The sequence below is a fragment of the Haplochromis burtoni genome, unplaced genomic scaffold (assembly GCF_018398535.1).
Source record: "Haplochromis burtoni strain Fernald_Lab_line unplaced genomic scaffold, NCSU_Asbu1 Contig_276, whole genome shotgun sequence".
NCBI lineage: Eukaryota > Metazoa > Chordata > Actinopteri > Cichliformes > Cichlidae > Haplochromis > Haplochromis burtoni.
The window spans coordinates 67,390-89,177 of record NW_024582637.1 but is presented as its reverse complement, the minus strand read 5'-3'; the positions used below and the strand labels follow the sequence as shown (position 1 = coordinate 89,177).

The 21,788-nt window shown below is 43.1% G+C and overlaps 2 protein-coding genes across 5 annotated transcripts in view; both read right to left on the bottom strand.

Moving 5' to 3' along the window:
- Window positions 1–6: 6 nt before the first annotated feature.
- Window positions 7–10,246, bottom strand: dnajb5 (DnaJ heat shock protein family (Hsp40) member B5). 2 transcript variants are annotated; one of them, XM_005940120.3, is made up of 4 exons: window positions 9,873–10,246; window positions 8,407–8,670; window positions 7,023–7,684; window positions 7–1,919 (listed from the first exon to the last, which is right to left on the bottom strand). In XM_005940120.3, the coding sequence occupies exons 2-4, from the start codon at window positions 8,615–8,617 to the stop codon at window positions 1,686–1,688; spliced, it is 1,107 nt and encodes a 368-aa protein (XP_005940182.1). In that variant the 5' UTR covers window positions 8,618–8,670; window positions 9,873–10,246; the 3' UTR covers window positions 7–1,685. The 2 variants fall into 2 exon arrangements, with proteins under 2 accessions (XP_005940182.1, XP_005940181.1); XM_005940119.3 differs by lacking the exon at window positions 9,873–10,246 and adding an exon at window positions 9,322–9,565.
- A 2,515-nt stretch (window positions 10,247–12,761) lies between these two features.
- epg5 (ectopic P-granules autophagy protein 5 homolog (C. elegans)) overlaps window positions 12,762–21,788 on the bottom strand; it is a 24,872-nt gene continuing 15,845 nt past the window's right edge. For all 3 annotated transcript variants that reach the window (XM_042227688.1, XM_005940117.3, XM_005940116.3), the window contains 17 exons: window positions 21,588–21,730; window positions 21,321–21,477; window positions 20,875–21,069; window positions 20,565–20,778; window positions 19,899–20,086; window positions 19,538–19,745; window positions 19,338–19,413; window positions 18,791–18,894; window positions 18,500–18,675; window positions 17,628–17,852; window positions 17,319–17,528; window positions 16,058–16,202; window positions 15,156–15,398; window positions 14,803–15,016; window positions 14,496–14,714; window positions 14,260–14,374; window positions 12,762–14,173 (listed from right to left, as the gene is read on the bottom strand). In XM_042227688.1, coding sequence (XP_042083622.1) covers window positions 13,991–14,173; window positions 14,260–14,374; window positions 14,496–14,714; window positions 14,803–15,016; window positions 15,156–15,398; window positions 16,058–16,202; window positions 17,319–17,528; window positions 17,628–17,852; window positions 18,500–18,675; window positions 18,791–18,894; window positions 19,338–19,413; window positions 19,538–19,745; window positions 19,899–20,086; window positions 20,565–20,778; window positions 20,875–21,069; window positions 21,321–21,477; window positions 21,588–21,730 — 3,015 coding nt within the window. In that variant the 3' untranslated portion in view covers window positions 12,762–13,990. The remainder of the gene's footprint in view (window positions 14,174–14,259; window positions 14,375–14,495; window positions 14,715–14,802; window positions 15,017–15,155; window positions 15,399–16,057; window positions 16,203–17,318; window positions 17,529–17,627; window positions 17,853–18,499; window positions 18,676–18,790; window positions 18,895–19,337; window positions 19,414–19,537; window positions 19,746–19,898; window positions 20,087–20,564; window positions 20,779–20,874; window positions 21,070–21,320; window positions 21,478–21,587; window positions 21,731–21,788) is intronic.

The window sequence follows — 21,788 nt, the reverse complement described above, 5'->3', positions numbered from 1 at the left end:
TGAGTCTTTGATTAGCAGCAGCAGCAGCACTTGTTAAGCCTGGTTGTTGCCACAGGACCATCACACAAGTCATTCAAGTCTCTCCCCAAAGAGAAAAAACAACAACATATCTTATAGTTTTGTCTTTCACAATATAAAAGAGAATTTATCAAACACGAAGCATTCAAATATTTTCCTGTACACCTCATTTATACGACCTACTAGGACTGTCAGCATAACCCACACATATTTTCACCACTGCTGCAAATTACAGCGAGGAAGAGCTCAAGGGCGTCCCCTGCAGCTGAGACAGAGAACAGTTTTTCTATTTGCACTACTACAGTTTGTAACGTTTGATGTACAGCTGTTAGGGAACAGAGGCATTTATCACATCGGAAACTGAGGACTCCATGTAACCAAAAAAGTAGACAACAATGCGGTCTACTTTTTGGCATTGCTCACAGTAGCACCGAGACATGGCCTTCAAATGCCACAAGAGAAAGCAGAATATCCCACAACAAAGCTGGCTTTCCCACAGGAATCGGTCTAACGTCACACTTGCATTCCTCTGGGAAATCCAGCAATTACTTGTATGGCACTTTACAAAGACGAATTGGCAAAAATCATCAGTCTTGTATCAAATCACTTCCTATAAATGATCCTTCTTACATACAGTACAGTAAGTAGCTTGCTTACCGTTTTTTTAATTCATTTTTTATAAAATTACCAGGTCCTGGTGGTAATGCCTAACACAGCATAGGGCATCATGTGTTGTGTTCATGGCTATTTGTCTTTATTATAGTGTGACCTGTATGTGTGTTCACATATGTGGTGTGACACCGGGCTAAGGCACCTAAATGTCCCTCAGATATTGAGCCAGGCTATTCAGTTCACAGCTCAGAAGGGAAAGCACCGATATTATGTGCAGATATCTAAACGTACACTGCTGTTACAGTTACGTGATTGTCATTCCCAGATTTTTCCATTGCAGCTAAACTATGCTAATATAATTGGAGTAATGCAAGAGTTTTTAGAGCTCTGTGGCACTGCACGTCTAGGGATATTTTAGGGGAGACAGATCATACTAATGGCCCACAGATTTTCAAGCATAATTCTTTATTAGATTGAAAGCATGGGGGAAAAAAAAGAAGAAAAACTCCGGCATGTGCCAAAGGAAAGGCTATGCTAAAAGCCACCGAAGCTGCTGGTACACTTAATGTAAACATTAAGCAATCCTATTTTGACATGTTTGGAAAACAAAATCCTGTTCTCGTTATAAAATATTTCACGCTTTATCCTATCACAAAAAGACGAGGATCAGAGTCGGACGGCATATAAAACCACTGATAAATCCGTATAAAACAGTTAAGAAAAGAGGTTCCCTTAAAAACCAGAATCGTGCTGAGCCCATCCTCAGCACCGCTCCGCTGCTCAGGGTGCTTGTGTGTGTATTTGTGGGTCTGTGTGTGTCTGTGTGCGCGCGCGTTTGGGCTGAAAGACAAAATAAATATGAGTACTTCACATCCTGATACTGCCATTCTTCCTTTTGTGAAGTCCCTAAATTATCACAGCACATGTTCAAAGCTGTATTCATTGACAGGGACATGAGGGTAACTACAAACAAAGAAGGAGTAGATGAAGGAGTGTAGTTTTTTTCCTCAGGTTTAGTCTGGCGTTTGTGGTGGAGGAGTTAGAGATGTGTCTTTCTAGGACTGGGGGAGGTGTTGTCTGATAATTTCTCTGGACTGAGGGGGGATCCTGTCGGGAAAACGGACCGAAAACTCCACGATGAGGTCACCACGCTGTGAGGGGTTCTTTGGAAAAGGCAGGCCTTCGCCTCTGAGTCGTTTCACCGTCCCTGGCTTGATGATGTCGTGACAAGGGAGGGAGATAACGCGGTTTTCCAGCGTGGGAATGCTAACTGTGCAGCCACACAACGCCTGGAGAAGAGAGGAGATTGAAAGGGTTAATATCATTAATAGGAATAAAATGCCAAATCCATGAATATCTCGGTGATGTAATGTTTCGTTAAAGTCTGCAGTCTTCATATCTTCCCCCAGTACGCTATCGGGAGGCAGTATTTGTTGTGCTTTCGGTGTGGTGTGTGTAAAAGTATGTGAAGAAAAGAAATTGTACTGGCAGCACTGCGGGGGTCGAAAGAGCAGTATTTGGAACAGGAACATTTAGGAAAACATGACTTGGCAGTGGGAAAGTTTTCCAGTCTTTGTGTGCGAGTGTGTGTGCATGTGTGTTAGGGAGTGTGTGTAAGTGTGTCAGCGTTGCAGGGCCCCACATTGCACAGGGGACTAATTTTAGCAACGGTCTCATAGCTGGGACTAATGAAGTGAGGCAGGAATCGGCTGAGCTCGTAAATAGTTGGAGGGCCTGTCAGATCCCCACATGCACACAAACACACACATGCACAGACGCACACTCACTCACATGCCTCACCTCCTTATCACAGTGCCTGATGCATCCAGTCCGTGTAGAGAGCGCTAAACTAAACACAGAGACTTTCCGGTTATCACGACTTCACAGGCTTTCCAGTGAGCATCATTCACCAGATTTGCACTTAATGGAAAGAACTATTTAAATCCACAACAGTGTGAATGGACTTCCCTTTTCTTTTTTCTTTAAATATAACACTTGAAAAATGCATCACTACAAATAAAACAGTAAATAAATACTATAAAAAGGTGTGGAAAAGAGAGAGAAAACCAGTGAGAATGACCAGCAGTAGAATTCACTGTGAGCTAAAGGGTTAGGTTAAATAATGAAGACGGGGAGACAGAAGCTTAATTTGGAGATTCCTGAAACTACTCTAAGACAAAGAAAGATATAGAAATTAAAATTAAACATTTTAAAGTTGTTAAAGGGTCGGCTCTCTTATGCCATTTGTTACTGGCTCCATTAACCTTTAGCCGAGGAGATAAAAAAATGTTACTGTTCATCAGGTATAGACCAATTTTAACAGCATGTTGCTATTGTTACTGTGCTACTTTTAAATGCATTTACAGCTAAAGGCTGATGAAATACACTCACCAGCCACTTTATTAGATATGGCAGCAACTCAATGCATTTGCAGTTCAAACAGAGCATCAGAATGAGGAAGAAATGTGATTTAAATGACTCTGAACGTGACACGTGGTTGTTGCTGTCAGACAGGCTGGTCTGAATATTTCAGAAACTGCTGATCTACTGGGATTTTCCAACACAACCATCCCTAGTGTTTACAGGCCGTGTTCCAAAAAAGAGAAAATATCCAGTGAGTGTCAGTTTTCTGAGTGAAAATGTCTTGTCGAAGCCAGAGATCAGCAGAGAAGTGCTTTGATCTAATAAGAAGGAAAAAACAACTCAAATAACCACGCATTACAAATAAGGTATGCAAGAGAGCATCTCTGAATGCACAACGCGTCGTACCTTGAAGCAGATGGGCTACAGCAGCAGGAACACCACACTCATGTCAGACTGCTGTCAGACTCCATAATAAAGACTTTAACTGATCAAGCACACACATCCATACATATGCAATAATACTAAGTGCAATAATCCTTTCTGTCATCGTTGTATTTTTACTCAGTTGTATATAGTATTTGTATTTGTATTCTATTTTTATCTTATTGTATATTTATTTTATTTTATTCTACTGTATATAGTATTTTATTTTATTCTATTCTGTACAGTTGTGTACTGTATTTATTCTTATTGTATTCTAATTTTTGCCTCATAACTTTTGCACTGTCCACTTCCTGCTGTGACAAAACAAATTTCCCACGTGTGGGACTAATAAAGGTTATCTTATCTTATCTTATCTTATGTCAGCTAAGAACAAAAAACTAAAGCTACAATTTACAAGGGCTCACCAAAATTGAACAATAGAAGAATGGAAAAACATTCAGTCTGATAAATCTCTATTTATGGCACGATATTCACATGGTAGGGCCCAAATTTGGCATGAACAACATGAAAGCATGGATTCATCCTTCCTTTTATTAATGATTCACGCTGCTGGTGTGGGAGATATTTTCCTGGCACACTTTGGGCTTGTACCCCCTGAGCATCACTTAAACCACAGCCATCCCTTTATGACCACAGTATGCCCGTCTTCTGATGGCTGCTTCCAGCAGGATAACACACCATGTCACAAAGCTCATTTAATCTAATACAGGATTCTTAAACACTGTACTCAAATGGCTTTCTCAATCCAACATAGTGGCTCTGGGATGTTGTGGAACTGGATTTCATATCATGGATGTGCAGCTGACAAATCTGCAGTATCTGTCTCATGCTGTCATGTCAATATGGACTAAAATCTCCAGCACCTCTGTTTCCAGCAGACTTATAGCAAACCAAAAGCGTGTCCAATCCAGTACTACATACCTACCTAATAAAGCAGTGAGTGTGCATCTAGTACAGGTAACTATAGTGGTGCTAGATATAAAAAGGGAGATCACTTATATCACCTGGGTATCATAAAAGATCAAATCCCTGAAGGATTAAGATACTCAATAGCTAGATATGTATAAATTCTATCCCCTTCTGGTGTAATTGTGATTTTTGCCCAGAATAATAGCTCCAAGATCCAATCCATGCGCTTAGACACTATTGTACTAATTGGAAGATTTTCAGGCTGTGCCTGTTTCTTTGAAAAGAAACTGGGGTGTAAATGTGGCCTGGAGAGCAGCTGCTTCACAGGACCAAGTTTTCCAGCCATGACATCATCATCATCCTTTAACCCATCACATACATTAGAGGGTGATTTCTTTGACTGCAGTGGAGAGCAGTGGCTCATCCTTCAGTTATGGACAGCTCCATTGACTAACACACGTCTCGCACACAGACAGGTTGCCATGACGCTCAACACACATTGCCAGCTGATCCGAGGGCCCACTGATTGCATAAGCCTCAGCACAGACAACAAGGCTTTAGAAACTGACACAGACACACAGTCACTTTTCGCTATATTTGAAAGAACATTTTCTAGACTTGTATTACTGAGGGCCATATGCTAATGTTAACTTTCACTGTTAAAACCCAACAGTTTTGTTACATTTAGCTGTCAGAGCCAGCTTAAGGCGTGCTCATAGTCCGAAGTGTCCTTACAAGTGTGGGCCGCCTGTCACAGAGCCTGTCCTGAAATACTGGTTGCTAATGCTACACACAACAGATGCTGCAAAATGCAAATGCTGTCTTACTCCCATAGATTCAGCAGTTATTTGCCAGAGAGCTGCAAAAAAGCTGTCCACGCTGCCTTCAGAGCCCAGCAGCTACAGTTGTCCTGGATGTGGATTTTACAGCAATGACAGGAGCTAGACAACTCAGAGGCTTCATTATTGCCATAGAGCCTACCTACAGATCCTAATATAGACTGGTTTCAGGGAAGCCAGTGTGTCATATTTGAGGTAAACTCTCAAATTGCTTCTGACTGTAACTGTAAAAAGACAGCGGGGCTGAATGTTACCTCTGCTAATGTCTCCCAGGAGTTTATAGCATAGCCAAACAAACTTGGAGACACTAAACTGAGCCGCTGATCAGGGCATGCTTCAGGCAGAAAGCAAAACTGAACAGCCAAATATCTGGAGACTCATACAGCAGCCAAAATATGACTAAATAGAGATACCTGCTTCAGAAAGGCGATTGCAAATATCAGCATGCCTCAGTCTCACCCCTTTTAGTTTTTACTTTGTAATGAGCACTTGCAGAGATTTTTGCTAATATAATCAATCATCTGATTCGTGAAGCTATATTCTCTACTGAAGAACTGGATAACATTTGCCACATTATGCGTGGTAGGTTTTCTAGCATGCGGCATGCATCTGGTGCTGTGATTTTACTGCAGTATTTAGCATCACATCTTCAGGAGAGCAGTGGAATATGAGCTCTTATTTGCTTTGGATACTGAATCATCTGACCCACTTCCCTAATATTCCCTAGATACCCCCCCGACACACACATCCCAGCCACAGTTCCCCTTCGCTTCCTCATCTCAACTTTAGCTGTGTCAGAAATTAAGTCTCTTATCTGGCTGCTGTGGGAGCAGAGGGTTTTAGCTGTGGGAGTTCTGCAGTGCAAACCTAATCACTGTGCTGGTTTGATCAAGTACCATCCCCTGCTTAATGTGACTCAACAAACTCTAATGTGCTCTCGTCAACTTAGGCTTCATTGTCTTTCCGTGTGCAGACGCACTTATTTTCCAGCGCATTAACTGCACGGTGCGAGAGTCAGTGCTGCTTTTAGAGGAAACCTGCTAAAAAAACAAAACAAAAAAAAACAACAAAAAAAACACGGGCCCGAGTTGAGTAAAAACAACATCTCCCCTGACATCTCCAGCTATTTGAGAACACCTGCCATTAAGCAGATCACGTTGAGAGCAGGCCAGTGAGTGGCAGCGCTATTAGAAACATTAAAGTTTGTCTAATATAGAGCCAGAGCAGAGCTGGTGCTGGACTCTCTGCCCTCTAATTAAATGTCCTGCCAGTCACAGTAATAACAGCCTGGATCATCACCAATGTCACACTGCAATCCGTCTTTAACGGAGTGTGTTGGCAAATACGCTTGAAGATGGAGAGTGTGTGCACACACACTTGCTTGTGTGCAGCTTTGTGCTTGTGTGTCTATTTATGTATTGATGCATATGTTTTCATACAGTGTGCAGAACAAGTGAGGATAATGGCTTTGTGCCAGTCGCACAAATACACCACATTCTGGCTTCCTCTATCACAGCGCAGTGGCAGAGACTCTGATGCACACACTCTCCCACCTTGGTATGTTTGATATGACCACCCACCCAGCACTGTTAAATTACAGACACACCTCTCTGGGCTGAATGACATGAATAATTTGTATTTTTAGTTCAAACTTTGCACATCTTCATTAAAAATTAACCTGGGACTGCTCCACTGGGAATCAACATCAGAAGCTTGGCAGCATTATCTACAACTACATGTAGAACAGCAACAAAGAGAGTTCAACTGGTGACAGAGGGAAAATCAGAAGACAAGACAGATGAGAGAGGGAGGTTAAATCAAAGGAGACGGGCGCACCTCTTTTAGGCTGATCTTGCAGTTATAGATTATGTTGGAACCGTCTCTTTTGAAGTGGGCGTGCCCTTTGTCTTTAAGCACAAACGCTATGTCGGCGGGAATGTTCTCAGGGGTCTCGTCCCCTTCCTTTGGGAAAGTAATCTTGGTCCCCTCCTTCCAGCCTTTCTTGATAACAATGTTGAGGATCTTGTCCTCCGTCCTCATGCTCCGTCCATCTGGGTTCAACCTGCGGCGCGTGATCTTCATGCGCTTGGTGCAGCCGTGGAAGATCTCTTCCAGCGAGACCTTCAGCTCGTGGACGACCGGAGGATCCTGCTGCTTTCGGTTGGTCCCGAGGCGCTCTGATGGTACGCCTCTCCTCCTGCGGCCTTCCCCTGGGAAGCCATTGTTCATCCCCCCCGGAAAGCCAAACTGCCTCCCAAAATGGGTAAAGGGATCATCCTCGTCCATTTCCGCGTCCTGCTCCGTGTCATTGCTGTGGTCGTTGTGGAAGGAAAAGCCGTTGGAGCGACTGTGACTGCGGTTGGAGCCGAAAAACATATCAAAGGGGTTGGAGCCACCGAAGAAGGAGGCAAAGGTGGCATGGGGATCTCCATGAAAAGTGTAGTGGTACGATGAACTTCCGGGAGGACCCGAAGAGCTGCTGCCTCCTGTTTTTAAGCCTGAGAGATTTAAAAAAAGAGAGAGAGAAAGAGAACAAGAACGTGAGACCTCACATGCACACACTCAAACACCCACCAGCTAAAATACACACAATAATATGAATTCAGATACCAGACGTAGGACCTAAACACAAAGTGTGGGTAACAGTAGAGAGAAGAGTGGTGCCCGCGTAGGTGGGAAAAATCCCACAGCATCACCGGTCTTCCAAAAGCACTGCTGTTGGAGAAACTCAGGTCACTCCATCCAACACACTCGCACAAAAACACACACTTACACGCACACGTTTTCAGCAGAGACACATGCACAGAACACCCACAAATGCAAACTACAGCAGTCGCTGCTATTCATATCTGAACCACGTAATAGTCTTATGCCATCTGTCTGTCATCTAGCACACCACACAGACACGCACACAGAGTTACATACACACTCCACGGGCAGCTGAGGTAGACTATAAGGTATTAGAGCTGGTAAGTGTTGTTGACACCGAAGACAACAACAGAAAATTAAACATGTGCCAGCACATAAACATGAAAACATGGAAGAGACGGCATTATTACTTCAGTGACTGAAACCCACCAAGCTGCGATATGAGATGGTTCCTGAGCTATTTCAATAACAACTTAATCCATCATAACCCCGGCTTAATAAGGCTTCACTAACAAAGCCTGCACTCTCTGACCCCATTGCACTCAAATGACCCAGAACACCCTCTCCTTACCTTCCTCTCCCAGCTGATCATAGACCACCCTCTTCTTGGGGTCACTCAGCACCTCATAGGCTTCTGCGATCTCCTTGAACTTCTCCTCTGCGCTAGGATCCTTGTTCTTGTCTGGGTGAAAGCGGAGCGCCATGCGCCGATAGGCCTTCTTGATTTCCTCCTCGTTGGAGCCCTTGGGGATGCCCAAGGTCTTGTAGTAGTCCTTCCCCATGGTGGCACTCTCAGGAATGGGACCCCCTCTTCAGCTCAGGCTGTTGTCAGTCACTGGTGAGATACAAGACTACTTTAGAGTCTTAAGATGGATACTACGCTGAAGGAGAGGTTATATTTGAGTTGGCAAAGGTGCAGAGTGGACTGCATCCATTAGGGTTTTACTGTGAACACTATTTAATGATGCTGTAGCTGGAAATAGAAGGTGCTGCTTTCACTGCTGAAAAATCAAGAGTGCCGAGGAATCCCCCTTCATCTAATTCATCACAGGGCTTCTGGCGACCAGCTCAGCCTGTTAGGCAGGGTATAGATAATACTTTAATAATAACGGTGATGGTTATCTGCCTCCATCCCAGTTTTGTTTAACCATCCGGGCATAAAAACCCAAATGGACAGGCAGAAGCGCTTCGCCGAAGCACTGCGGTGGACACAGCGGGAGCGCACAAGGCAGGGGGAAAGCCTGGTTTCATCTGTAACACTAAAACACCCTGACTATCTGCTGCTACAGAAACCGTTCGCTATTACAGTAAAGCCCACTCCCACGGAAAAAAAAAAATCCTTTAGCGTGACAATTTCAGCTTTATTTGTGCCACTGTAAAAACCAACGGCGGGTTTAATCTGACTCACATTCCGACAGAAAGGAAAAGCCTAAAAAATAAAAAACGAATAAATGGACAGTGAGAAGAAATACAAGCACAATCCTACCAGGAAGCTTTGCAATTAATGAAGAATCAGAACAGCATGGCCCGGCTTCTCCCTGTCTCTCTGTCTTTCTTCCCTTCAGCCCCTGCTGTCTGCCTGCCTGCTGCTCTGATGCTGCTGGGTCCTTATAAATTGACGTCAGGACGCCGGGAGGATCACTGGCTCTGAAATAACCGGTGACCAAACACCGAGATCCCCCTGACGTTTCTCTGAAAAATCTCGGACAAATGTCCATGAACCTTCGAGTCCACATCCACCGTGGGTAATAATAATAATAATACTAATATATATTTTTTAAAAGCAGGGTACCGTTCTCTAAAAAGTGGATTAAAGCATGGGTGCGCAAGGAATCTATGAAAAAGTTACTAAGTGATTGTAACTTCTTTGATACGGGGCTGTGTTCGGTTTTTAATAACTCCTTTCACTCTGGTGATGGTTGATAAACCCAACCCCGCTTCTCGTCCGCAGTCGTGTTCTTTTCTGGTCCACCCGACTTTGAAATTTGCGCAAATATAGAAAGCTTTTCCTTAAAAAGCGTCAAAACATTTCCTTACCGAGCCTGCTCCTCCTGCTGCTGCTGCCTTGTTTCCGATTCTGGTCCTGTGTCTGAAAATTGCAGCCGGGAGAGCAGACCCAACCCTCTGTCAGCCAGCAGCGCTCTTTGTTCAGGGTCTGCTCACATACACACAAACAGCACAGGCTGATTTCTATTTAGGATTAAGTTAAATTAGTGGCATTGGTTTAACTTTTTGATTTATGGGCAGTCGAAGCTGGCAGGTCTGGGGCTTGGGTGGACATATTTGGAGAGGCGTCGTCCTGATACCTTGCTTTAATTTTTTTTTTCTTTTTAAAGGAAAAAGAAAGCGGTGTGTGTTAATGCGTGTGATCCTGCAGTCGTGCCTGGATTTAATCGGTATAAACACTGACTGCTGAGTCATGTGATGACTCCCCTCTTTCACACACACGCATTTTCATCTTCTATCTTTGTGAAAAGTTAACATCTATTCACAGTCACATCCTACTTTCTCAACACAAAACCTCAACTGTCACGCTTTCTCATCCCTCAAAAACCCATTACATCCTCAACCCAAATCTTATTTTTAATATTTTCACTTTTACACTTAACCTCACCCCCAACACAGATTACCTTTTTTCCTCCCAACCTTTAAGCCTTTCACCTATTATTATAAATCCAAGTTTAGCCATTTCCAAAATAATCCATCTGACCCCAAACCTTGACCCAGAGCTGCTTGGAGATTGTTGGAGAGTGAAAATGGCTCCATCAAGGTTGATGTTTGGTAGAGATTCAACACATACACAGCTTCTAAATAATGCCTTATTAGAATAAGTATATAAGTATATATAATAAGTATAATAAGTCTTAATTTGAACAAATCAGTAAGCAATAAGCATCCACATTTAGGCCTTCATCGGGTTATGTGCTTTACTAGTGAGGATTCCCAAACAAATAGTTAAACTTACCCAAACCTGTTGACAAATGGTCTTGAAGCTCAGAGTGACCCCTAGACTGTCCTTGTGTACAAGTGAACCTGATATTACAAGATTTCACATCTTGTAATATGTGAAATCTATTAATCTTCACATTAATATGAACTCAGATACCAGATGTAGGACCTAAAGACAAAGTGTGGGTAACAGTAGAGAAGAGTGGTGGCCACGTGCTTAAAATCCCCAGAGATACATTAAATAGATCTTGTTCAATAAAATTTGCCTTATTTGGAGTTTTTTTTCCATCTTTCACTGCAGGGAGATTTCATTCCACACATCACATCTCAAAGGAGAAATATTCCTTTGTGCAGATCAGATCAAGGAGCAGCCTACCTAGCTTTAAAAAAAAAGTAGAAGAAAATTGCATGTAATGTGGAGGTCTGAGTCATTATTGATGGCTTTTAGCATTAAGTGCACAGGAAGGTACACCCAGCAGGGTGAAACGCTTCTTGTCGAATTGAGACGGGGAGAGATAATGAGAGAGAAATAAAGGCTCATTTAGGTTTGAGTCATCACTCCCCACTGGACTGGCGAGGAGGTGCGAGAAAAGTGGGCGTCTCAATGGAGGAGTCTGTCTGACACACGCTTAACATTCAAAATAAAGCAAGCACGAAGAGAACTGGCGTGTAGCTGTGCAGGGCACTGGGGAGACATTCCTGTGCGTCTCGATAGGTGTGTGTGTTTTGGCAGTGGGGAGGGACTTTGAGCCATTGCAGCTGTCCCACAAGAACAACTGGTTAGTGGTGGAGTGCTATTCGTGCTTGGGAATGTGACTGCCACTGAAACATGTTGAAGCTGACTGCAATGCAACATCCGGTTAGGTGAAGATCTGCATCTGTCTGTATCAAATCACTGAACTGGTTACACAATCGACTATTCTTATTCATTACTGGCAGGAGGTCTTGCATAACTGGTGAGCTTTCAGAGAACAGAGTCACATTTCTGCTGCCGTGCACCATGTGTGTGTTTGTTTGCAAACTAATAGCTATTGATGACTGCCTGGGAGCTCATCCACGTGCTCCTCTGATGCTGAGTGTGCACCGAAACGGGGTGATGCTGGGTTTCCATGGTGACACAGGGATCTGCCAGACAGTGATGTGTCTGCTAAGAATATCAGCAACGGGTCCCGCCGAGCACGTGCATGTGTATGCGGGTCGGATGGGATGGAGGACACGGTGAATGGGTTTGGGAGGAGAAATTTTATGAGGCTAATGTTTCCAGAGCAAACTCTCTCACATTAGTACCGACCACTCCACAGCACTTCACCACATGAGCTGAGAGACGGGAGAACAGAAGGTCGAATTAGACGGTGAGAGACAAACACACCGACGGCTTCACAGAACGCGCCGAAGGCCGTGTTTGAGAGCCAAGAGGAGACGGTGAGTGTCTGCAAGCATCTCCCACCTCCCCTTCTTTTCTCCCGTCGTCTCCACCTCCTCTCTCACTTCCACCCTTCCAGTAACCATAGAGACCACAGTTGCCCGAAGAGAGGTTTTTCTCTGAGACAGAAGTGGTGGTGTCAAATGCTGGATGTATGCATGCACACAAAAGCTCATTTTCAACACCCCCTGCTTTTTAAAGGCTCTATTTATAGGGGAAGAGTACTTTTTTCAAAAAATTTTTTAGTGGTGGGCATGTACTGTTACTTTGTGCATATGAAGAGAACAGGAGGATGTGGCTGTCCATGAAAATCAGTCCACAATAGGTTCTGTCATAACTGCCTTCTTTGACGAGGAAGATGCAGTTTAAGTCTATCCGTCGGGAGCATTATGAGCAGAATGTGAAGATAAAGACAACTTTGTTTTGTTGTAGAGGCTGAACAATGCATTGTACCTCTAATTGCTGTCTGGACCGGTCCTGTTTGTGCTTTCAGCGGCTCCATGTGCAACATCTGGTCCCAGATTGCTGCGTTATATTGATAAATACCAGCTGTGAGGTGTTCAGTTCCCTTTATTGAGCAGTCATGTCTCTTTTGTTCTGCTTGGCTACGGAGTACACCTCCTGCAGCAGTCCTTACAGACCCATTCCTGATCACTGACTCATAAAAAAGAAACGCTCTTGACATTAACAGTCACCACATAATACCAGCGATAAGGCGAGCTGCAGGCTGCTGAAGTGCAGCTCGATGATTACTGAGATGGCACAGAGCAACAGAAGTGGTGAGTTGACAGGAGTAATTAAAGTAAGAAAGCTGTCCAGTTCTGTTCTAGCTTCAACAGCATTAAAACCTCGTTATACCATTAGCAATTTGAATAACACTGCACATACAATTCTACAAGGAAGACAAGTTGTACTTCGCTTTTCCAGACTGTAGTTTTGGACTTAACGGACACTGATGACACAACCAGAGATCACGGTTAAGGAGGTTTAAGTAGCTAAGCAGATGAAAATAACATCTCTTTGGCAGAACAAGGAAAGCACTTTTGGCTGGAAATGAACATAATACTGGCAAATGTGCTGTTACTAGACATGATCACCTCCTACTGTATACAGTACCTTGGATTGAAATATTTCAGACTGCGGATCATGGATATGCAAGCATCAGCAGCAAAAAACAAGACTTGTGTTAAGCAATGAACCCCAACTACCAGCATTCCTGGTATGTCCCACACCCTATTTTAAGAAGGTACTACCAAACCTATAGGTCTATTAAATGAGTCCTTTAACATCCTCTAAATAATCTGTGGACCCCTTCATCTTTTTTTCCTGTTAGATTCCATGTACAGGTGTGAAACTCACACCCACGGAGCCTGCTGCTGAATTCTGATTCATGAGTTCTACTTCAATAAATACATGCAACATCTTCTCAAATCAAGAACAGAACTGATGGAGCTGAAAATCAACAGGCAACTTATGCAAAAAGCAACAAGGCATGAACATCAGAAGAAAATAAAGTGCCTAAATGTCAAAGATTAGCACACATGATTGCTTAAACTTCTGACGGTCTGTGTTCCTTCACTGTACTCTAGCAGTCAAGAGGTTTGTTCCTCACAAATGTTCAGTCAGCTTTAATGAGTAAGTTTCTGTCACACAAGTCCCCCGCTGACACAATAAAAAGGCAATTCAGAACAAGTGTCTTCATCACTTAAAACTTTTGTGCTCCTTCAGGATTTTTGACTCTATTGAACAATTGTTTACTCTCAGGTAGAAGGTGAGTTCACAGTCAGCGGATAATGTGCAGGTATCTGAGGTCGGGGTATAGGAGGTTAGCTAGGAGGGCCAGCAGCCGGGGTCCATCTTTGAGACAATGTCCTGGGTAGCGAATGAACTGGACGGCTTTATTCACAGAGTCCTCTAACTCGGCGTACTGCTTATTACTGGGCATGGCTTCCAGCGTCCCCAACATCTGAAACCATCGGAAAGGAAAAAAAGAAGTTATTTTTAGGTGATAATTACAAACTAGAAAATGAAACACTTCAAGTTTTTGCATACTTGCTGTGCTTTTGCAGAGAGCTGCAAGTCAGTGGTGGGTTGAAGTCGAAGCTCGCTCTCTGATGGCACTTGAATGGACAGAAAAGCTGCCAGACTGCGTACCACCACCCTGAACCTAAAGCATTGTATACATAAACAGTTAGCTTATGAACATTTGTAAATTTATTTTTACACATTTTTTACTCTTTATGGACTACAGGTGTTTTGACTTACTAATAATGTGCAAGCCAGCTCACCTATTAGAGACAGGAGACCTTTTTCCAAGGCCTATAGCTCCGAGGAGGCCGGAGTTCAGTCTTTCTTCTCCCAGTTGAAGCAGCCTAGTTTGAAACCTCATCAGGCCCAAGACCACACCTGATACTTCAGTGAAGCCTGCCTGTGGCTGCAGCTGCTCCGCTGAAAGATTCAGGGATTTGTGCCACCACAGAAACAGCTTGGCTTCATCAGCCGGACCGCTAGAGACAAATGAAACATGTTCATATCTTTACAGCTCACAGAGGACAAACGCTACATGCTACGCAAGAGCGAGTGAAAGGGACAAACCTGGGAAAGACCTGATTGGTCCAAGTGTTAATTAGAGCCAGAGTCCTCCTCTCATTGGCTGCTGTGTATTCACTGTTGAGACGCTGCAGAATAAAGGCGTAGAGCGTCAGGAAACTGCCTCCTGATTGGCTCTCAGAAAGGAAGTCATCTACCGTGAGCTCGGGCACCTGCAGCGATGCCAACACAGGTCCCCACCTTACAGACTCTTCCTCGGCTGAATTGAAATCACGGATGTGGAAAAAAATATTAGCCAATTTTCGGACATCCTTCAAATGTTTTGAAAAGAAAAGGACTAAACCAACTTTCAAGGGAAATGGTAGCACTGAAGTAGCATACCCTAAACTGTTACTTACCATGGTTGAAGTACCCTGTAATGCATGCCTCCATGATGCGTGTCATGTGTCGCACTGATGCAAGGCAACGGGAGCAGGCTGTGAGAAGGGGAAGAGTTGGAAAGCCCCTCCCTTTCCTGTCCAGCCAGGTAATGACATGGGCAGCGAGTGCCTCGCCTGTTGAGACGCCCACGCCATTGAGCAAAGCCAAAGCATCACTGAAGAGACTGCAGAACGCCATGTGCCTCTGCTCCAAATCCACCTCTGAAAGGGAACAGGAAGGAGTAGAAATAAGGCTGTAGAAATGGAGTGTCAAACATAAGGCCCAGGGCCAGAATTGGCCTGGCAAGGACTCCAATTCGGCCCAGCATTGAAAAAAAGAAGGAGGGCATGCAGTTTGGACTTTTAACTGTATTTTTATAAGTTTAGCAGCTTCTCCTACTGATAAAGACCTCCCCCGTGACCAATCATACTACACCAAAGTAATTAAGCAATACAATAAAAAAACAAACAATTAAAATCACAGAAAGGTTCCTGTTTTGTTTTGTTTGTTTGTTTTTAACAATTCTTTACAATAGAAAGTCCCGTTTTAATAAAAAAAGCTTCAGAGTAAAAAGCAAAGGGATATTGTCTGCGAGCTAACAGACTCTTTCTTTCTTTTACTGAAATTTTACACATTTATTTCTTCCAATTACATTTACTACACTTCGTTTTCTTATATTTAGATATTTGAGAGATTAAATGCTCAGTTAAACTTTCTTACGCTGACAGAAAGGAGAGTTTCACTGGTCTGGCCCACTTAGCATCAAAGTGGGCTGTATATGTGGCCCACCACGTAAAATGAGTTTGACATCTCTGTTATAGAAGACTGTTTTTACTGATGGTTGAAGATTTTGATTAGCAAGATGGTGAGGACAATTCACCTGGTGGGTTGAAGGTTATGATACTCTCCAAAAGTGTTTCCAGTTGAGCCTCCAGGCTGGTGAGGGTGATGCTGCCTCCTTGCTCCAGAGTCACCAGAGATTGCACACACCAGCAAATGTAGGCTCCAGCCTTTAGCGTCTCTTCCTGATATGAAAAACAAACAAACAAAAAACGAAAGAAATTGTAGGGTTTTTTCATATTTTTTATTTGTTGTTATACTGTTGACTACAAAATATATATCAGTTCTCTGTAAACTAAAGGTTCCTGACTGCTAAAACAGATGAAACACTTTAAATGAATTCAGGCCGAAAATGGACGTGATTATTTTACATCATTAACTCCTATTCTTGTTTTTTTTTTTAAGTTATTAAAGATGCTGTACAATCATTCCACCCTTGGAAAATTACTGTTTAAAGAAAATTGTTAAAAGCCCCAAATTACCAAGCCCACAATAAATGGAAGTAAACGACCGCATTTTGTCAAAAATTAGACTATTTTTTAAACTAGTGAGGAACTTTTTATTGCTCCTTACTGTGAGAGGAAAACCTTGTAGATAATAAGTAAAATATGTCTGTTTTAAATTTACAGTGAGTTTCATGCTTTATGTTAAATGTATTCTTTTTTTCCACAGCTTTTGCCACATATTTCTGCTAGATCCTGAAACAGTCGTATGTAAAGTTAGAAGGATTGTACAGAGCTTGCCAATATATTTTTTTGGACATTGGATATTTTGGGAAAAATATCACATGATGTATAAAATGTTGTACTGCAAACATACATCTAAAGCAGCTACACAGATTGAGTGTTATTGACAGCACAGTGGCTCTGTGGTAGGATTGTGGGTCAAGGAGCTCTGCCATGAAACATGTGAGTTTTCCTGTCAATCTGCCCCAGACCAAGGCTCTGACTTACATCCTGAGTTCCCCGAACGCTGCAACTGCTTACGTTTAAGTTTCATGTGTATGTTCCAAACCTTGCACTTTTATAGCAGGCATGCCAGTTTAGTGAACTCAAGATGCTGACAGAAATAGAAGTTGTTCAAAAATTCCTATATTCTTCAACACAAGCCATATATTTTATACAGCATAATACTATTCTAATAATTATATTTGATAATTTTCTGTCATTGGTTTGATCAAGTCAAAAGCAAGAGTTGAAACGTTCTCAGAGTAATCCATTTGCTGGTTTAGCCTGCCTTAAGAGATTTACGCCACCTTAACAAATCTGATGCAGAAAACAAACAGGATTGTAACGTCTCACCTGGTGTGGAGCTTCACCGGGGCAGGGGTGGAGCCCAGCAGCACTACGGAGTGATTTCAGCAGCAGCTGAGGTGCAGAATCAGCACTGAGAAGCAAAGAGGGAGGGTAGTGGGTGCTAACGTATCCCAGAATGCTCTGGTACGAGGACAGGTCCAGTTTGTGCCAGGGTAGAGATGTGGACTGAACCAGCAGACTGAACAGAGGTGAGTCCTGGAGGTTAAACAGGAAAAAAAGAAAGAAAAATGACTGAAAAAAGGAAACCGGTCCAATTCTTGATTCTGATGCGATACCACACTAGCCTGAACTCACCTGCTGACTCAGGAGTTGTTCCTCCTTTGCCAGAAAAACGAGCATGTAGAGCAGGTATACCAACATAGTGTGCGACTCTTTCTGTGTGGCCATTTCTGACACAGCTGGATATGTTGTGGAGCCGGGAGGTGTTTGTAAGTGGTCACTCAGGACGCTGACCCAGTTAACTTCACATAACACTTCTCCCATAAACAGGAAGCAGCTCTTGGGACTTCCTCTCTCCACCTGTAGGCACAAGAAGCGCAAGTAATCGAAGAAGCACCAAACACATCAAACCCTTTTGCTTTGGACTGTATTCAAAGTATCAGTTACAACATCTACTTAATGCGAGGTAAATGTAAAATGCACATTTTAGGCTCCTGTTACTGTGAAAGTAGCTATAACAGTGTAAATATCAATACACTGATGCATTTATTTATGATAAATCATTAAACATCTCAGTAGTAGGAGTATTAAACCCCATAATGATGCACACATATCAAAAGTGTTTAAAGTTTAATATATTAGCTTGAATAATGTAAGAGGTTGCTTGGTAACCTTCTTCATGCTTCCAATATCAATTTCTGCTACTCTTCAGTGTTCACAGATAAGCATGCATTCTTATCAATCTTTAAATCAGACCTTTATTATTATGAATTCAAGTATCCTATCTATGCCAATAGATTCCACAGGATAGCCTTCAAAGATTGATTGATAGGGGCTTTGAGACACAGCTTTTTTCCAAGAACAAGGAGCTGTGACTGTATTTCTGTAAGTGCAGGCTACTAATAGAAACTGGGGCCAAGGATCATGGTCTCAGGTTAACAAGCTTCCCTGTGACATACATGTCTAAATCAGTGTGAGGTTAGGGGTCTAGGGGCAAAGTATCTCACACTGAAGAGTTGCTCCATGAGCTTAGTGTCAGGGTGCAGGTGTCTCCAGGGCAGGCTGCGTAGGTGTGTGTGATACAAGTAGAGCAGGTACTCCGGTGTGCGTGGTGAGGTACAGCTCTCACAGTACTGCATCATACACAGCCACAGAGCACCCCTCTGACCAGGCAGCAGACGATCTGCAACATAAACACGCACACAACGTGTCAGTAAACACATCCTTTATGGTTCTAGCTTCTCCGTGTTATTACAGCACAGACGACAAAGATCACTGCAGCTTAAACTGTTACTTGCCTCTGAACTTGTGATGAAGCAGGTCAGTGATCTGAATGTAGAGGCCAACCATACATCCTGCTGCACTCGCATCCGTCTCCAGCCAGGGGTAACACTTGATGTTACTGAGATAAAGATGCAGTTATTGAGATTATTTGTCCATAATTTGCTGTTCCTCTGGTTTGTCCTCTAAAATTAGAATCAAACTGCAAATTCACCTATCAGGTCCCTTCTATTAATGACAATGAGATGTAAAAGGACATACTTTATTGACATTCTTGTGTGCCATTCAATAAATAATTAATGCATTCTTTTTTTTTCTGAACAATGCTACAGCAGTGCTTTATTCTGGGTAATGTATAGTGTGATTCAGAGGTTTGAAAGATTCAATTCAGTTAAGTAATGACTATAACCTTTAATGACTGCCCTGTGAAAAGAAACTAAGAAAACTAAGAAAGATCAGCTTATATAACTGCCCTGTCTAAAATTTGCTCTATGCTCACATCTGTTTTAACTCTTGCTAACTGATAGCAGATCTTTGTTCCTGTCTGAGATGTGAGATACTTACCCGCCCTCGCCAGCGTCCACAGGAAAGATCCATGGCTTAAATAACTTCACAGTCTTACTGTGCAGGTCCTGCAGAGCTGTGAGAGTGCCATATTTCTTTTTCACAATGATGCATTACAACCGATATGCACAAAACTAGAAGTTAAACTCTATAAATGATCAGAGGTTTGACATGAATGTAAGTTAATAATCTGCAGCTACCTTTCATTATTTTGCTGCTGCCCACTGACTCTCGGGCGCAGCTGTTGAGCTGCACATTGATGAGGCAACTGATCAAATGGTCCCAGAAGGAAACGACGTCCTCGATGTAGGGAGTCCAGGAAGCATAGAGGCCGAAGCTGCGGAGGTCCGTCTTACTGAGACGACTTCGTAAAAAGTAGTCACTCAGCCAATCGACTGTCTCATCCACCTGTTAGCAACAAATAAAATACAAAAACGAAGATTTAAGCGTCATAAAACTGAACAAAAACAAACTAGCATTTTGCAAGAAACTTTGGCTTAACGCGCAGCATGCTGACTCTTAGTAGAGATGTGAATCACATATTTACAACGCCAAGACTACCTGCTGAGGAGAGAGGGTGATGGGGGACCTGTAGGGGGAGGCTGGGGGTGCGACACCACGGGTGGAGACTTCAGTGCTGCACACAGCTGCTTCAGCTTTGCCCTTGGTGCTGCGGGATGGAGGTAAACAGCCGAGCACTCGCAGAGTCACTTTCCAGCACTCCGGACTGAGCAGCTGGTTGGATGAGCCTGAGGAGGTTAAAAAAAATCCTTCTGTTGAAGAAGTTCCCAACAAAACACCCAAACTGATTATTCTTGATTAGTTCTGTAATCACAGCTGACATCAGCGGCTCCATTTGGAATAATCTCTTAACAAAAACCAGAAAAACAAAAGCCAAACAATGATGAACCACTCACTGACACTAAATTTGCATCTGTTGTTCAAAATGAACTGACTTCATTTTTCATTAATCAGTTTAATCGTAACTTGCATCCTTTCAGGAAGATTAATGCATTTTCTTAGATTCATTTTCTAGAATAAATAGCAGTCAGGGTCTAACGTGATGTGCAAGAAGGGAAAAATGGCTGTTTAATATAAGAGTCCAAGACAGATGTCTCTTAAGGAAATTTTCATTCTTTACTACACTGAAGGAAAAGAAATGACAAAAAAAAAAATAAAAAAATCGAGGGTAATCGCAATTTATCACTTCAGAACAGATCAACTCACTGGTCATGAGGAGGCGAAGGCAATCGCTGTAATGGTCGGGGAAATGATGCCGTAAAAGCCAGGTCCAGTGTTTGGTGAAAAGGTGAAAAGGCGTGAGAAACTCAGGCTCGGGGTCTCGGCCGCAGACGCAGAGAGCTCCATGGACCAATTCCAGCAAACGTGTCCTCTCCGAAAACACGGGATGGGCTTCATTCAGCCACTGAGACAAATCAAACTGCAGGGGAAAAGAGTCAGAAGTGGACATTGTAACTGGCACGTGGTTTGCGGCGTATACATCCCATTTCTTCATTCCACTTGCACGTGGACTAACCTTAGTGAGCAGCATGAAAACGACATCGGCGCTGTCGAGGGACAGCGATGTCACGACGTCTTGGTAGAGAAACACCAGCTGACTGGGCGCTGCGTTGGGAGTGAAGAAGGGGGAAATGAGAGGGCAAAGCCGCCGCTGCTCCAGGATAGTCTTCAGGACACGGCCACACTCCTCTGCATTTCCCTGGATAAATACCTACACACAAAATTAAATACACTTTAATTTGAGTAGTTAATCGCAGCTAATCCATCCAACATATCTATGATGTGTGTTCTTTATGTACCCAATAATGCTTTATGCCCTCTATTCAAGGTGGTTATGGTTATTCTCTAGTACTCCAGCTGGCTCAAATACCCATTTTTTGTACTTATATATTCCACACAACAATAAATAAAAACACTGCTACTCTCCAATATGTGCATGTATTTGTTAGAGCATATACACACCTGTCCCAGTACCTCCACACATGAAGACAGGTACTGACGAGTTGGTGGATGACGGAGCGTGTCCTCACATACAAAGGAGACCACCTTGTAAAAAGCAGACACACCAACTTTCTGGACTGCAGGAGATTTTTGTGCTTTGTGCATATTCACCAAAGCCCTAAGACCATGAAACAAGGTGCAGTTGAGTCAAGACATTCCCCATCTACCTTCATATATGTCAACATAATGCATCTTGATATGAATGATATAAAATCTGATTGCACTGACGTGATGAAGTTTTCAGTGTGAACGGCAGCCTGGGCCAGGATTTCAGGTGGCGGAGCCATAGCATCGGTTTGAAGCTTTTTGATGTCCCTGCGCAGTGATGTTATCTGAGTCTGCACTGCCTCCTGCTTCTGCACAAGCTCACACTACAAATTTACACACACACACACACACACACACACACACACACACACACACACACAC

Coding starts and splice junctions, on each gene's coding strand:
- dnajb5 (XM_005940120.3), bottom strand. CDS start 8,617: ATGGGGAAGGACTACTACAAGACCTTGGGCATCCCCAAGGGCTCCAAC. Junction 7,685..8,406: donor TGATCAGCTGGGAGAGGAAG/GTAAGGAGAGGG, acceptor TAAATCTCTCAG/GCTTAAAAACAGGAGGCAGC. Junction 1,920..7,022: donor GCAAGATCAGCCTAAAAGAG/GTGCGCCCGTCT, acceptor TCTCTTCTCCAG/GCGTTGTGTGGCTGCACAGT.